This window comes from Epinephelus moara, unplaced genomic scaffold (assembly GCF_006386435.1).
Source record: "Epinephelus moara isolate mb unplaced genomic scaffold, YSFRI_EMoa_1.0 scaffold1005, whole genome shotgun sequence".
NCBI lineage: Eukaryota > Metazoa > Chordata > Actinopteri > Perciformes > Serranidae > Epinephelus > Epinephelus moara.
The window spans coordinates 9,974-27,750 of NW_026078450.1; the positions used below are offsets into that span (position 1 = coordinate 9,974).

The 17,777-nt window shown below is 41.8% G+C and overlaps 1 protein-coding gene across 1 annotated transcript in view; it reads left to right on the forward strand.

The window, feature by feature from the left end:
- Window positions 1-10,631: 10,631 nt before the first annotated feature.
- The window catches only part of LOC126386914 (uncharacterized), a 10,755-nt gene continuing 3,609 nt past the window's right edge, over window positions 10,632-17,777 (forward strand). The window contains exons 1-7 of the mRNA XM_050039490.1: window positions 10,632-11,049; window positions 12,999-13,047; window positions 13,207-13,278; window positions 13,884-13,991; window positions 15,176-15,230; window positions 16,026-16,089; window positions 16,150-16,280. Of these exons, the coding sequence (XP_049895447.1) occupies window positions 12,999-13,047; window positions 13,207-13,278; window positions 13,884-13,991; window positions 15,176-15,230; window positions 16,026-16,089; window positions 16,150-16,280 (479 nt within the window). The 5' untranslated portion in view covers window positions 10,632-11,049. The remainder of the gene's footprint in view (window positions 11,050-12,998; window positions 13,048-13,206; window positions 13,279-13,883; window positions 13,992-15,175; window positions 15,231-16,025; window positions 16,090-16,149; window positions 16,281-17,777) is intronic.

The following is a 17,777-nucleotide window of genomic DNA, read 5'->3' on the forward strand; positions in this document are numbered from 1 at the left end:
GGTGGGCTTTTTTAGTAGAGGTTTAATTACAGCTACCTTAAAAGACTGTGGTACATAGCCTGTTAATAAGGATATATTGATCATATCTAATATATGAGTGTTAACTAAAGGTAAGACCTCCTTAAGTAGCCTAATTGGGATGGGGTCTAAGAGACACGTTGATGATTTAGATGAAGAAATCACNGCCTGTTAATAAGGATATATTGATCATATCTAATATATGAGTGTTAACTAAAGGTAAGACCTCCTTAAGTAGCCTAATTGGGATGGGGTCTAAGAGACACGTTGATGATTTAGATGAAGAAATCACTGCGGTCAATTCTTGAAGAGAAATCGGGGAGAAGCAATCTAAATATATATTAGGTCTTACAGCTATGTTTGAGGTTAGATAAGTACTATCTGAGGACAGGAGGTCATGAATTTTGTCATTATAAAAGCTCATAAATCAACTGACACGTCAGAAGGCGTCCTGCCAGCTCCCCCGAGTTGCGTGAAGGTGCGAGGGCCCGTTCATCGCTGCTCTTGCAGCTTTAATTATTATTATTATTATGAACATGTAATCTCCAATTTGGCCCCTTTCCCAAATTAAAAGACTCACCAAGTTTGGCACACGCGTTTGGTCTGGCGAAAAAAATTGATATTTCGGGAGTGTTGTATGTGGACGGGGCCAAATGGCGACATAGCGCCCCCTAAAAAATTTCGTGCCTCGAGCCCCACCTGTGAGTTTCACCTACATGCATGAAAATTGGGGCGCTCATAGAACATGCCAAGACGCACAAAAAATTGTCTTGGACCCATGTTGTAAACCCAACAGGAAGTCAGCCATTTTGATTTAGATTTTTGACATGTTTGAACGAACTCCTCCTAAGGATTTCGTCCGATCAACTTCAAATTTGGTACAGATCATCCTGAGACCATGCTGATCAAAAGTTATTAAAAGCTTTCTTCTATGTCAAGGGGCGTGGCCGCTAGGGTGTGACAAATTTTGCCGACTTTTAGTTTTCTCGCCATTGAATTCCCAGCAGCTTCAAACGTGCTGGACATGATGATGGCTCTGCCCCGAATGCCCCGATATGTTAATATCCCACCTTACTCATAGCGCCCCCCGGTGGTAACAGGAAGTGACCAGTTTTTACTTTAACATGTACTGATGCCACAAACTTGACTGCATCAACTTCATTCCACTTCTAATGCATGCAGAACAAGTTGATGAAGCTACCTTATGAACGCCGTGAAGCTACCTTATGAACGCTGTGAAGCTACGTCTAATGGCGTCCGTGTGGCAACTATCGATCCCTTGCCACTAAATACGTTTGGCTTTTTGATGGCTTCATCGACCTCATCTCCTCATGAAAATTGATACACAGGTCAAGAATGGCGAGCTCTTACATCTGATAGGGGCGTCTCCCATGGGGGCGACAAAATGCGCCCCCTTGGAATTTTCAAAAACCCCTCCCCATAGGGGTTTTTTTGGAGTAGGAAGATGAAAATTGGTACATATGTGTATGTTGCCCAGATGCACAAAAAATTCTCTGCCACCAATGGTCTATTCCAAACAGGAAGTCGCCCATTTTGATTTAAACTTTTCATTTTGGTGGCGATTTTGTGATTTCCACAACTTTGTATTTTTAACTCCTCCTACAGATTTTGTCCAATCAACTTAAGATTTGGTGCAGATCATCCTGAGACCATGCTGATCAAAAGTTATTAAAAGCTTTTCTCTATGTCAAGGGACATGGCCGCTATGGAGTTGCAATATTTGATGCATCACCATGCATATTCGAGCAACTCTCCCACATACTTCATCCTAACTTCAAAGTTTCTGTACATGACAAGAGCCCCGCCCTGCATGCCTCCTATTCTCATACTCACTCTTACTCATAGCGCCCCCTTGTGGAAACAGGAAATGCCATATTTTTATACTGAGAAACACCAACCCCATACTCTACAACATTTTGTGGCCACGTATTTATCAAGTTGATGACTCTCCACAGTGACACGTATGCTGTCATGTAACAGGCTGCCCATGGCGACTTTCGATCTTTCGTCATGGAATATCAAGTACTTATGACTCCATCATGCATTGCTCTTATTGGCCACAATTTGATATGTGTGATCATGGTCTGCCCCTGAACACATCTGCATGGCAATATATTGGTCTTACTCATATAACCGCTTCAGTTATTCGTGTTGCTGGCCCCCCCGTGGCGGCGTGGGAGAGCGAGGGCCCGATCACAGCTGCTTGCTGATCTTGGATTACTGCAGCCCATGGAGTTTTTATTAGGAGTAGCAAAAGTGTCTTTTCTGTCCTCCTCCTCGGACTCGGGCAGTGCAGCGGTGTGTCCACGGTACAGACTGAATAGCAGGAGGCGGCGCTCAGCGCTGATACAGAGCAGGCAAATCAGAGAAATAAAACATTATTTCATGATTGTTTCACAGCGGTTCAGCTCTAAACACAATAGATAATATTTAATTCTATAATCCAAAAACGAATATCAAATTATTTATGATATGAGCTGTTAAAAGTCTGTAATGAATAAGTCTACAATATAATCATGACCTCTGTATTATACATTAAAAAATGTTCAGAAAAGTAGGCCTCCATACTGAAAACTATTGTATCTAGCCATTAATAAGTATTCCAAACTGTGGTGTGTTGAACCCTTTATTCTACAATCTACAAACACATACAATTAGGTCTACTTACTGTTGTGTTCCGCTTCTGCCAAAAACTGTACATTTTTGCCACATGAGCCACAGAACACTCGAACAGTGCCTAGATAATGGCCACAGAAAGGGCAAAACATGGCAGCCTGGAAAGACAGACATTGATATGGTGAATCCATTAAGTAAACTCAATCAAACATCACATAAATAGCGATCATCACTAAATAAAGAGAAAGGTTACATTTCAGGAATATGACATTGTGTGTGTGTGTGTGTGTGTGTGTTTGATTAATGCTACTCTTCCGTATATGGATATTTACCCTGTCTTTTGTTTTACTCTGTTCTCTCCCTCCTCATCACCTCTCCACGTTTCTGTATGCAGTGCATTTCTGTATGTGCAGCACGTTTCTGTATTTGCATTCTGTATTTTTAAACACTCATGACATTCTTGAAAATTTTCAATCTGGTTTTAAACCCCCACTGACACTGGGGACCACGCAGTCCTTGTACTGTTAGATCTCACAGCTGCGTGTGATACAGTGGACCATAGCATCCTCATTTCCCGCCTGTAGCACTGTGTAGTTCTGAGACACTCAAGGAGTGAGATGAAATCTTTGGCACAAGGATTGGATTGGTCATCATTGTGGTTATTGAAGTCACCCAGGAGGATGACAGTAGGGGACATGGCACATACAGATGTTAATTGTGAGGAGAATTCAGTGAGAAAAACAGAGGAGGGCTTTGGTAGTTGGTAGATGGCAAAAATAATGATGGGTTTGGGACCTATTAGTTTTATTGCAAGTCACTTTTATAGTGATTGGGGACAGTAACAGCAATGACTTTGATGGTCTCACGATATAGCACAGCGAGTCACCCCCCCTCCCTGCAGCTCAGGGTTCATTAATATAAGCAAAATCCGGTGGGACAGCTTCGTTAAGCGGGGAGAAGTGTTTTGGCTGTTGCCAGGTCTCAGTGAGGCATAAGAAGTCAAGCTTTTTGTCCATGATGAGTTCAGAAACCAGCAGGGCCTTACTAGTGAGAGATCATATGTTAAAGAGAGCCAGTTTTAAAAAGGCAAGTGGCACATAGGTGGCTGCCTTGGGAATGAGGGATAACAGATTCTGACCAGATCCACGATGGACATATCTTGGTCGCCTCAGAATGTCACGATGGGCGAGCAAATCTGTAGGGGTCCTGGAATAGGACTGGAGATGCAGCAGCTCGTTGCAGAGTAGCACAGCGGGAGGGAGGCACTTGTGACAGTGAGACACAGAGTGATCCATATGAAAAAGTTCATAATCCACATAATGAGGTGAGAAGGTTTAGAAACAATGTAATTCAGCAAATTGATGAGCCGGTTTATTATGAGGAAGCTGAAAGACGAGCCTGGCCAAAGCAGAGGAGTAGAGAGTCCACTGTTAGCAGCCATGCAGAGGTATACTACAGCAGGGAAACCGGACACACACCGCCGGGTCTAGGCAGCAGATTTGCCGGCAGGAAGACGCCCTGCACCGCTGTGTGGCAGCCTCCATGTTGGTGATAATCCACTGTAGCGATTTACTGCCCAGGGAGAGGAGGCAGAGTAGCAGTATATGGTCACCAGAACAGAGGATCCAGCCAAAGCGAGCACAATGGAGAGGTTCACACATGGCAGCTGCAGGAACTCACTCTCAGCTATGCCTGGACAGCTGGGAAGAGAGTGTGTGGGACCCATGGGTCCTGCATGGTGGCCGCCTGCATGGTGGCCGGTATTTGTCCTATTGTACACCATGTGTACTTGTAAGTCTTTGGAAAAACCCTATTGTTGTTTGTGTACTGTGCGTTGTGTGTCATTGTAAACGCAGTTTTCACGCACTCTGAGCCCAAGACGAATTTCCTGTAAAGGACAATAAAGCTTATTTGATTGATTGATTGATTGATTGGGGTACTGGCTACGGTACAGTATCCGAAGTGCAGAATTCAGTTTCAGCGACATCCCCCTCCTTTCTCCGGGGTCTGTATGACCATGGTCAGGGACCCAGTCAAGGCTCAGGTATTGGCTGAAGAGTTATTAACCCTTCTGCAGATGGGTTAAATCATTAAAGTAGGTCCAGCCAAACGGCTCGCTGGCTTTTATTCCATGCATTTCCTCGTGCTGAAAAAAGATGGTGGATTAAGTCTTGTCTTAGACCTAAGGCAGTTCAACGCCTAAATAAAGATGTTGCCTTTCAAGATTCTGACCACTGGTCAGATCTTGGAATCGGTAGAAAATAGGGAGTGGCTCACTTCCATAGATCTACAGGACACTTACTTCCACGTGCCCATCTGTCCAGACCACAGACTTTTCCTTCGTTATGCCTTTCAAGGATAAGTCTATCAGTTGAAGATCCTTCCTTTTGGCCTCTCACATTCAAAGGAGTGTACCAGGGTGGTGAGGGAAATCTTGTTTTCTCTCCAGATGTCGAGGATAAAAATCCTTCCATATCTGGACGACTGGCTGATTTGTGCTCCAACTCTCAGCCAAGTTGTGGAGGATACAAGGAAAGTGGTCTCACATGCACAGTCCCTTGGTTTCAAGATTAACCTAAAGAAAAGCAATCTCAAGTCAAGGCAGCAGGTAGTTTTTGTGGGACTTTGCTTGAACTCTGTTACTATGAAAGCCTCCCTCACCCCTCAGAGGGTGATGAAAAAATTCCAGCCTGCCTGGATCAGTTTTGTTTTGGCAGACAGTTAGAGATGATCCAGTTTCAGGAGGTGCTGGGCATGCTTTCAGCCACAGTGGCTGACGTGCCTTTGGGTCTCTTGAGGGCTTGACCATTGCAGAGGTGGCTGAATGCCTTCAACCTCCACCCAAAGTGGGGCAAGCATGTGAAACATTGGGTGACATGTGCATGTGACCAGGCTTTAAGCCCATGGAGGGACAGGGCACTGTTTCTCCAGGGAGTCCCTCTTGGGAACACCCCGGTGGTAACGGTGGACGGTGGTAACCACAGATGCCGGCCTGACAGGTTGGGGAGCAGTCTGTGAAGGCAGGATGGTACGCGGTGTGTGGAAACCCCTTTGGGACAACGAACACATGAGTGTCTTTGAACTGAGAGCCATTTACCTGGCCCTGCAATTCTCTCTACCATTCAGGGCAGGCATGTCTTGATGAGAAAGAACAGTTCATCTACGGTGTATCACATAAATCACCAGGGAGGTATCAGGTCTGTTCTTTGCCTCCAGGTGGCACAGAAGCTCCTGTTTTGGGCCTTTCAGTATGCAGCTTTGCTCAGGGCAATTCATATTCCAGGGGGCAGCAGACTTCCTGTCCAGGGCTGGTCCTCCCCCAGAAGAGTGGAGGCTTCATTCAAAAGTGGTAGCCCTTTTATGGACTCAGTTCAGCCCAGCTCAGACCAACCGATTTGCATCAGCAGAGACAACCCACTGCAGAATGTGGTTCTCTCTGACAGATCAGGGAGGTCCCCTGGGTTTGGATGTACTGTCTCAAGAGTGGCCGGAAGGGTTGTTGTACACTTTTCCTCCATTTACACTGATACCACAGGTCCTCAACAGGATTGCCCAGGGCCAGTATGAGGTATTGTTAATAGCCCCCCAGTGGCCAACGAGTCATTGGTTTCCAACGCTCCTTCAATTAGTTCACAGTCAACATAGGGCCCTGCCAGTCAGGAGGGACCCTCTCTCTCAGACAGAGGGTCAGACATGGCATCCCAAACCAGCTCTGCAACTCTGGGCCTGGCTCCTTCGCAGTCCCTCTCTCAAGACTTCGATGAGGTTGTTCTGAGGACCATAGGCAATGCCAGGGCCCCCTCCACGTGTGCTATCTATGACCAGAAATCGAAGGTCTTTTCTGCATGGTGTCATGATCGGCAGGAAGACACAGTCACTTGCCCCATCGAGCTAGTTCTACGCTTTCTTCAGTCACTCCTTGACTCAGAAAGGGCGGGGGAAGAAGAAGACCTGCATACTTTATGTCCAGTGAGGGCACTGAGGGCGTAAATTGTATGCACTCAGTCTCTGAGGTGCTGACACTCTCAGTTGTTTGTCTGTTTCAATGGTAAAAAGCTGGGTCACCCTGTGTCTAATCAGTGTCTGTCACATTGGATCATTAACACTAGAGAAGTGTAGCAACCTCCTGGGCTGCTTTAAAAGGAGTCTCTCTCTCTGCTCTGTGCAGCAGCAATATGGAGTACCCCTTCTACTTTTTCCAGATTTTACAGTCAATGTGGCTGCTAGATGAGGATGTAAGGAAGTGGAGTCCTCTGTTCCGCATGACGCTGGTGGTACTAGTCAGCCTGAGGTCTGTAGTCTGAGGTCTGATTTGTTTGTTTGTTTTATTAAGATCCCCATTAGCTTTTGCATAGCAGAAGCTATTCTTCCTGGGGTCTTCATAATTCTTCACGCGACAATACAAAGCACACACACATATCACAAAAACAAGACAGTACACACATCTAAACAAAAACACAACAAAACAATACAAAAACACACAATACAAGCTCCAATACTCAATCATCACATCCAGTGAATGTTGTCGTCACACTACAAAATGCCCTCACCCTTAATGAGAAATACTAATCCTTTGATAGAAACAAATTGGAATTCACCTCCATGTCCACAAGCAGATATGCATACAGAGACCATATCAGTTATCATACACTAACAACAAAAAATTTTCATATCATCTATTCAAAACAATCAGCACAATCGGGAAAAAAAATATCAATAACTAAAGTTCTTTGTTAAATATTATTCTTTAAGTTTAATTTTAAAGCTATGAATATTTTCCTGTTTTGTTACGGAAATTGGGAGTGAATTCCACTCTTTCGTAGCTCTATACATTACTGTACGTTGTACAGATGTCTTTCATTTGGGTAAGGTAAAACAACCACAACCAGCATACCTCGTTGAATAATTGTGTTTCTGAACTAAAGGATAACTTTTTGTAGAAAATAAGTGGAATCTTAGTTGTGATTACATTTCTTATAAAAACCATCAATACAATAATCTATTTTTTACATCAAGCCAAGACAGACACTCATGCATTTTTATGACATTTGTCCTGAACCCACAGGAAAGAGCAACAGGTGCTGCTTTATTTTGAACTAGCTGCAGTTTTCTGATATTTCCTAGTGATGCATTGGACCAAACCACAGAACAATAATTTAGATGGGACAAAAAAACAAAGCTTGAATTACTTGTTAAATAGTTTGTTGTGTTAAATATTTTGCACATCTTCTGATCACTGACAAAATATTACCCATTTTTGCTACTGATCACTCTATTAGTTTTTCCCATGATAGTTTATTATCAATAATAACTCCCAATAATTTACTTTCATCCACCTGTTTAATTAACATGTTTTGTATATTAAGATCAAGACTTGGATTTGAGTGCAGGGAATGATTTGTTCCAATTACCATACTAGTTGTCTTAGACACATTTACGATAAGTTTATTACCATTAATCCAATCTAAGACCAACTTCATTTCTTGACTTAGGTTAGTATTTAAATCACCAATTGTTGTTTCAGCTAAATAGATTGTTGAATCGTCCACATACATTGAAATATGAGCCCTCTTCAATACTAAAGGAAAATCATTTGTGAAAATAGAATACAGAAGCGGTCCAAGGCAACTTCCTTGAGGCACTCCCTGCTTCACATGTTTAACATCTGACTGACTTCCATTAAAGTAAACTGTTTGTTTGTTTGCTATTAATCCATACTAAAGCAGCAGAAGAAAACCCATAACATTTTATTTTTTCTAATAACAAATCATGATCCAAGATATCAAAAACTGCAGAAAAATCCAGTAAAACAACTCCAATAATTTTCCTCTGTTCAATTTCCTTGTACCAATCATCTACCATTTGAGTTAAAGCAGTAACTGTACTGATGATAATGAAAACAACTACATCTAGTTTTGCCTTGTCGCAACAGTGTGTTTCTTCCGTACAACATGAGACTCCCTGTTAAGCAGAGACTCTTGCTGTGTTGCCACACTGGTCTCGGTGTGTGTGCTGTGTAGATTTTTACCTGCTTGATTATTCCTCTGCATTTCCCTGTGTCTGCTGCAAGCTTCATTAAAGTCATTACCAACTATACCTGTGTGTCTGCTGTGCTGCAATTGGGTCTTAAACACACCCGTTACACAGGGATCTTGTGGTTGCCTTCAGGGACTGGTGCAGTAAGTGTTGTCTCCACCTGAACACAGCCAAAACCAAGGAGATGGTAGTGGATTTCAGAAGGAAGAGGTCACCACATCAAACAGTCGCCATACAGAGGGAGGACATTGAGGTGGTGCAAACCTACAAATATCTGGGGTCTTCTTGGATGAGAAGCTGCTGGTCATCTACCACTGATGCCCTTTACAGGAAGGGGCAGAACAGCCTGTTCTTCCTGCGGACACTGAGGTCCTTCAATGTGTGTGTAGGCATACATGGTTTACAAAACCAATTTTCAGGTTTACTCACCAGCATTACAAGACCAATCGGATTACGGAACCAATTTTGATGGTCTCGTAAACATAAAACTTTATAATGTTATAATTATTGAATATCAATTGTACAAGTCATTATGAATATATGTGTGATTACATAGTTTCTAGTGTTATCAGTTAATATAGTTGTTCTATTGTTATGGCCCACCCCCTGCCTTTCTGACGTTCACACATATTGGTCTCACATGACAGGATGGGTTTGTGAGACCAAGACCTGTGTGTCCAACAGCGACACCACAGGCTGCAAGAGACATTGCAAGTTACACACGTTTCTGCGAAAATATACACATTGACCCGCCAATTTCACACACAAAACCCCGCTTTCAGCCGGCTTGCAGTGTGGACCAGCGAGCCGGGAGCAGCGAGCAGGATGAACTTCGAAAAGTAAGACTTTCATATTTTATTTTATGAATTAATGTTCATGCTGGTTGTTAGCTAACAGATTACTCTAAAACTTAAGGGAGTTATCTGATAATTACATACTCTGTACACATGCTTATTTTGTTTTTTTTATTTCATAAAATGTGAGTCAGCTTTCACTGGATCCTCCGTCAGCTAGCTTAACAGCGGTAGCTTCTGAAAGAGTAAAATCCATTTTGTTTAGCGATGAAGAGACTGACGGTGTTATGTCGATATCAGATATCCTGCTTAGCCTCTGTGTGTGTCTCTGTGTGAACGCGGATTTTTTGACTGTCAAAGGAGGTTAACATGATTGAGACAGAACCGTTTAACAAGATGATCTTGAATGCAACGTTTGACTTCCAGTAGTTCCCTCCCCTGGCCTGAACACACTCCGCTGTGAAGCTAGGTTTGAGGGAGAGGTGCAATTTGTTTTTTTTTAAAAACCAAACGCGGTGGCCTTTTTGTGTCATGCCAGAACGTGTCTCCCGTTGTTTGCATCACGTCTGTTACAGCCGGACCGGAGCTCGTGTAAACGGCTTTATCACTGCAGCTAATTGGTAAGCTAATTCTGTCATCTAGTCAGGGTTTCAACCATCATTCGGCGAAGCAATTAGTTTTTTGTTGCGGTTTGGCTGCTGGCTTTCGGACGCTTTGTTGTCGATGGCTTTGCTCGGTAGCGATGGAAGCTGCGGAGGCTCCGCTTTCATTTGAGGGGTTGGTTGTGTTGTTTGCATAAAATATTGTTGTTCTATAATCCCGAATTATCGTTTATGAGCTGCTTCATGAAGTTTGATATGAAGTTATGGTTATAGTTATGATTTTAGCTGTATTTTGGGCATATAAACGAGCTTTGAACCTCCGTATCCATACGCATTAGCGCAACTGGGCAACAGGTGATCTGCCAGCAGCGAAATACAGTGCGAGGCCCAGCTGCTGGACGAGAGGTTTATTTTCAATAAAACGAAACTTAACAGACCGTAGAACCTCCGTATCCCTACGCATTAGCGCAACTGCGTAGGGAGTAGGGAGTCTGTTAAGTTTCGTTTTATCGAAAATAAACCTCTCGTCCTCCAAACTAAGGCTGCGCTGATCGGTGATTATGGTAGGGAACAGACCGACTATAGATATGTACTTTATATGACCCCACTTCAAAAAACACGAACTATCCCTGTGTCTTTTGCTTTAAAATGACCTGAAACAATGCTAACTCACTGATTCTGTATATGAGTAAGATTCAGTATGGCTTGTGTGTTTTTGTGTTTGCATGATCATGGTGTATGAGGCCAGTGTTTGGCATACGAGGACAACAGTGAGCATAATACCTTTTTAGGCCACAGCTAAAATGAGTTCTGATAATGCTGTATATTTGTAAGGACTGACTTGACATGGTATTTTGCAGTGCGGCAAGGCAGACAAGACCCCATTTCTGATGCGCAACACCACGTAAGACTAAACAGGGACAAAGCGTTGTGTGTCTGGAGATACATAGACCCCATCAAAGGTAAGTTTTTGCTTTAAACCCTGTGTGTACTTGCGTACTGTAAGTGCTTCATTTGAGATTTGATGATGTCTGATGTCTTGTGTCTCAAAGCCCCCAAATCACAATAAGCTTGAATCTTTATTAATTTCCTTTTTTTCAGTTTTTGGTCAGTTTTAGGTCATTTTTAGATCAGTTTTGTAGTTTTTGGTCAATTGTGGTCAGGTTTTGCACACAGCAGCCGTGTCTCCCACAGTCTTGCTCAAAGAGGTTTGTCAGTACACTGTGTCAGTGTAGATTCAAACACAGGAAGTGCTTTAAGATGACCTGAAACAATGCTAACTCACTGCTTCTGTATATGAGTGAGATTCAGTATGGCTTGTGTGTTTTTGTGTTTGCATGATCATGGTGTATGAGGCCAGTGTTTGGCATGTGAGGACAACAGTGAGACAGTGTGAACCAATACTTTAGTACAAAGACTTTTGTGTGTTTGTGTGTGGCTCAGTAATGCTTTATAAGGACAGAGTGAAACATACAAGGTCATACAGTAAAATACAGTATGTCACATCACAGTTTTGCATGATTTTAAATATTGGCTTATGACAAGCAGTTTTAGGATCAAATTTCACAATGTTTTCATCAAATTATGCCTTTTCTCATCGAGGGGAAAAACAGTAAATATTGTGAATCTGTACAGTAATGTTGAGATGATATTTGCTGGGTGAGTTAGCAGATCTTATGAATTTCACCCTCTTTCCTCATGATTGTCATTTTTGATCATAATTTCACTTTTTTTTATTACGCTGGTTTTCATTAACTGTTATTTATTTATTTATTGATAGGAAGAGGTGTGTTTACATTGGAGCCAATTCGTAAAGGCTCCCAAATCACAATAAGCTTGAATCTTTATTAATTTCCTTTTTTTCGGTTTTTGGTCAGTTTTAGGTCATTTTTAGATCAGTTTTGTAGTTTTTGGTCAATTGTGGTCAGGTTTTGCACACAGCAGCCATGTCTCCCACAGTCTTGCTCAAAGAGGTTTGTCAGTACACTGTGTCAGTGTAGATTCAAACACAGGAAGTGCTTTAAAATGACCTGAAACAATGCTAACTCACTGCTTCTGTATATGAGTAAGATTCAGTATGGCTTGTGTGTTTTTGTGTTTGCATGATCATGGTGTATGAGGCCAGTGTTTGGCATATGAGGACAACAGTGAGACAGTGTGAACCAATACTTTAGTACGAAGACTTTTGTGTGTTTGTGTGTGGCTCAGTAATGGTTTATAAGGACAGAGTGAAACATACAAGGTCATACAGTAAAATACAGTATGTCACATCACAGTTTTGCATGATTTTAAATATTGATTTTAAATATTGGCTTATGACAAGCAGTTTTAGGATCAAATTTCACAATGTTTTCATCAAATTATGCCTTTTCTCATCGAGGGGAAAAACAGTAAATATTGTGAATCTGTACAGTAATGTTGAGATGATATTTGCTGAGTGAGTTAGCAGATCTTATGAATTTCACCTTCTTTCCTCATGATTGTCATTTTTTATCATAATTTCACTTTTTTTTTATTACACTGGTTTTCATTAACTGTTATTTATTTATTTATTGATAGGAAGAGGTGTCAGTACATTTGTTGGTGTAGCTTTAAATGCAGGAAGTGTTATGACATGACCTGAAACGATGCTCACTTTCTGCTTCTGTATATGACTTAGACTTGGTATGGTTCCATAACCCTTGTTGTGTGTTTTGTGTGCTTATTCATGGTGTTTGGGCCAATTTGCCACTGTAGCATTAGACCTGAAAGTACCGCAGATGTCATAGGTACTGGAGATGTAGTTCTTCCAGGACTGATGGGTTTTTCTTTCCTCTACTCTATGGCTACCCAATTGACTGATGTTTTGGTTATGGCTGTGTGACCTTTGTGTGTTTAATTGTGGTTTTGCTTTATTTTTCCACATGGAAAGATGGTTGGACCACAGCAGCAAGCCAAGAGGCCAGGCAGTTGCAATGATGGTAAGAAATCTTTATATAAAACATAATAAAGGAAGGATATACCAGGCAAAACCTTATTATAAGTAGTGACTCATTTGAGGGGGATACCATACAAGTTGGTGTGTGTATCCTTCATTTACACAATCCAATTGTTTTCATTTTCATTATAATCTATTTAAGCTTTTGAAGAACAGAGAGGAAAGAAGAGAAGAAAGCAAGATAATTCAGGAGGAATGAGGAAGAGAGATAGGGGTAAGAATTAGCAAAGCCATTGTTTTCTTCTTTTTTTTCTTTCTCCTCGAACTTTTATCTTACTTTTCTTAGGATTTATTAGGTGGATTTGATTTATTTGCACTATGGACACTAGTGACTTTGTGTCTTTCTCTGGCCTTACTACTGTTTTTCATGCTTATTATAGCCGCGTCTGGGGAGTCCGTGAACAGCCATGACGCTATCGTTTACACCGGGGATCAGCTGCTTAACACAGCGGTGCTGCCTCAAGACAGGCCCGATATCCCCCCAGGATATCAATTAATAACATTCAAATTCACATTCAAATTAAACTAAAATTTGTCAACACCAACATACCAGAGAAAAAAACATTCTAAATAGTTTATAAATGTGGGGATTTTTTTTTTTAAAACCTGGTGATATGCTGATTGGAGTTCTTGTCAGATCTAAGCTGCTCGTATGTGTTTCTTTCCAGACTAATATCTTGAAGTAAAACCGAATGTGAGTTCACAGGATTTGAGCTGGCATTGCAAGGCTAGGTTTCAGCCCCCTAGAGGAAGTTATCTAAGTAAAAAATTCAAATCTGTATTCACACGATAAATTTCAATATGTGTTTTTTCTTTTAGATTGCAAGACACATCGTGTTATGAAAGAGAACTTGGGCTCATTTGAAAAATGCTCACTTTGCCGTGGGCCATTTTCTTCATTGAAGTGGTGGGGGCTAAGATGTGAAGGTTTGTATAAAAATTCTAAGATCGACATGTTGCATTACACATGTACACTGTGTTTGTTTGTAGAAAGACATTTCTCATGGTCGACAAACTTACAGTTGTTTTCAAAATAATAGCAGTGTGTTTAAAAAAGTGAATAAAGCTTAAACTCCTCATCATAGTTGTAAGATTCACACATGAACATGCATTAGGAACACTGCATATTCTTTTCCAAATCAAGAAATGAAGGAAAAAACCATGAACTTTGTTATTATTTTACAGAAAAGTGAAGAAATCAGATATTAGGCTGTTCAAAATAATAGCAGTGTGGGGTTCAATGAGTCAGGCTATTGATTCTGTGAAAAAACAGGTGGCCCACATTGCAGGATGAAGGCAGCAGATGTTGTACATGCTAGTTAAAGTGCATTTCTGGAGAAAAGCCCAGAATGGTATCAAACTTCTACAGTAGTACAAATATGGTCTGTACTCATAAAACGATGCATTGGAAAGTTTGTAAGTACACCAAGAGTTTATTAAAATAACACTTACCTGATGGTTTGTACTCTGCTGCTACTGCTGTAAACATTGTCAAAATGTCGCGTGATGCACTGAGGAAAAATAACTAGTGGTCTACTAGCAACACCGGGTGATCCTGCGAGATTTCGACAATGTTTACAGCAGTAGCGGTAGCAGCACAGTAGAGGCTGGGGTTTGGCGAGCTTCATCCCAAGACCTGAGCGAGGTGGCCAGCCACCGCCACACACCACAGATCCATCCCAGCGATGCTGTCTACCTGCTGTTCAACACGCCGTTGTGCAGCATCACGAGGAGGGATCCATGGTGTTGAGTGGATGTACCTGGCCACGGGTCTCTGCGTGGAATGCGCCAAATTCCTCCTGTTTTCCCCGGCAGCAGCACTGACGTGCTGTACATGTCTTTGTAGGTTCATTGTGACATCCATCACGAGTCCAACACAAAGGTCACATAAGCACAAAAAACGTTTTCTCTAGTGAAATCTATCTGAATGTCACTCATGCTATGAGCGCATACGGCGAGAGAGAGCAACAGTTCACTTGACATTACTAGTGGCGCTGGAAACAACCATTTTTAGAATCTTCTACAATGCACCTTTTAAGTAAAAAAAAAAACACAATTATGTGAAGCATTACAACATTAATGCTAACCTTAGTATTTTGTTGTTTTAACAGTTTGTACCACTGTATGGCATACATACTGCTTTCACTCCAAAGACAAAAGATTTCGGTAAGTAGTTATTTTGGTAACCCTTTACTGGAAGCAGTATCCATAAGGTTTTCATACCACCTACACCTACATTAGCACTAAGAACTGGCATAAACATATATTTATTGAAATGCTTTTCCAAAACGTTTAAAGTGTTCGTTCAAATAGTGTATTGTGTGTCATGGGTAATAGATTTGGTGTTAACAGTGAAGGTAACAAAATTCATTCTCAAATTGATGTCACCAAAATAATTCTTTGACTGCGGTCATGGTAAAAGTTAATACCTGTGGCATATACGGTAATTAGGGACTCTGACAGATGCTGATACCTCCGTTTTGATTTTAAAACAAAACACAAATTAAATTTGAAATTGTATTAACTTTGAACACATCAGAAAGGTGAAAACACCAAAGATGTAATGGCAACATCAGCAGTGACTTGTCATTATGTGTTAAGCACAAAACTTGCAGTTCAATTACGAGCAGTTATAGGATCACATTTCACAAGGTTTTCATCTTTGAGCAAAATGTAAACATTGTGAGTCTGCTCAGTAGAAGTTCTAGCCAAATATGTTCAGATAATATTTGATGTGTGTGAGTTGGTAGATCTTATGAAACACAGCTTTGAAGCCTCAGTGTTACCTGTTGAAGTGTTACATACCAACAGTGAATCAGTGATGTTCAATTTCTGGAAATTATATTCATTGTCTCATATCATCAAATTCAGTATTTAAGCAGCAGATGTTTTACATTGAAATAACTGCCATGTCTCTCTCTTTCATTCTCCTCTGGTTTTCACTTTTTGCCTCTCCATCAGCCTATGGCTCCAACTACAGTCGAGAAACCTGTTCCCCACACACCAGTCCTCTCTCCAGCTACAAGTCACACACCAGTCCTCTCTCCAGCTACAAGTCACACACCAGTCGTGTCTCCGTCTACAGGCCACACACCAGTCGTGTCTCCGTCTACAGGCCACACACCAGTCGTGTCTCTGTCTACAGGCCACACACCAGTCGTGTCTCCGTCTACAGGCCACACACCATTCCTCTCCTCCACAGTGCTCCCTGAAGAGGTTTGTCAGTACTTTTGTCGGTGTAGCTTTACACACAGGAAATGCTTTCACATGACCTGAAATGATGCTCACTTTCTGCCTTTGTATATGACTTATGATTTGGTATGGTCCTATAACCCTTGCGTGTTTTGTGTGTAAGCCTACTCATAGTGTTTGAGGCCATTGTTTGATATATGAGGACAGCAGTGAGAAGCAATACTTTAGCACAAAGACTTGCGTGTGTGTGTTTGTGTTACTGCTGTTCGATAAATCGATTATACATTGTAAATCAAATTTTTTAGTTATGATAATGTTGATAAAATGAAATCGCTAAATCGAGATTTTCTCTTCAACTACTTGAGCAACCGCTTAATTACTTCAGTGACTGACCACCGCTAACGTATCTACCGGCTTGTTTACACCTGACTTCAATTCATTGTTATTAAATTGAACATCGTCGTACTTTTACTTATGTACTGCTGTTTAACACGAGGTGGACAACACGGCTCCATCTGCTCCGCTAATGTCTCCCCCCTCCTACTCATAGTTGTAGTATGTTTACAACCACAACTTTGTTAAGTGCTGTCCACACAGAACTATAACTATACAGCTGTAATGATGTAAACATCCCCACCGATGCACCATAATGTTCTGTAGCCGTGTGCCCTGGGTTCATCTAATACTGTAGTTTATAATATCTAAAATAACAGGAGAGGAGAGGTGTGGAGTTTGACACTCTCTGACATGTTACAATAGGTTACTGCAACCTCATAACAGTGTCTTCCTGTCTGGAAACAACATTTCAAAATAAAAGCCAGCGAACAAACAGAACAAAAATTAAAGTGAACCAGCAGAGTATGAGCATAATTAATTAGCCATGTTCTCTGTTCTCTCTCTGTCTCCTCTGTGTCTCCTCTCTGTCTGCTATCCGTCCTCTGTCCGTCCTCTCTCTGTCCTCTCTCTGTCCTCTCTCTGTCCTCTCTGTCTCTTCTGTCTCCTCTCTGTCTCTTCTGTCTCCTCTCCGTCCTCTCTCTGTCTCCTCTCTGTCCTCTGTCCATCCTCTCTCTGTCTCCTCTGTCCTCTCTCTGTCCTCTGTCCGTCCTCTCTCTGTCTCCTCTGTCCTCTGTCCGTCCTCTCTCTGTCCCCTCTCTGTCCTCTCTCCGTCTTCTCTCTGTCTCCTCTCTGTCCTGTGTTCGTCCTCTCTCTGTCTTCTCTGTCCTCTCTCTGTCCTCTGTCCGTCCTCTCTCCGTCCTCTCTCTGATAGGGATATAACATATATATAAAATAGGGATGCACCGAAATGAAAATTTGTGACTGAAGCCGAAGCCGAATAATATTAAACGCTTGGCCGAATACCGAGTACCGAATACCGAATATTGTTGTTTAGTTTTTCATTAGTTTTTGCAGATGAACCCCCTCCAGCAGGGTATGAAATTAACAAAATATTTTGGGGGCAATTTTGGCCCCCACGGTCTAAAAAATGGGGGCATTTTCAAAATGTTTGGGGGCCATCAAAAA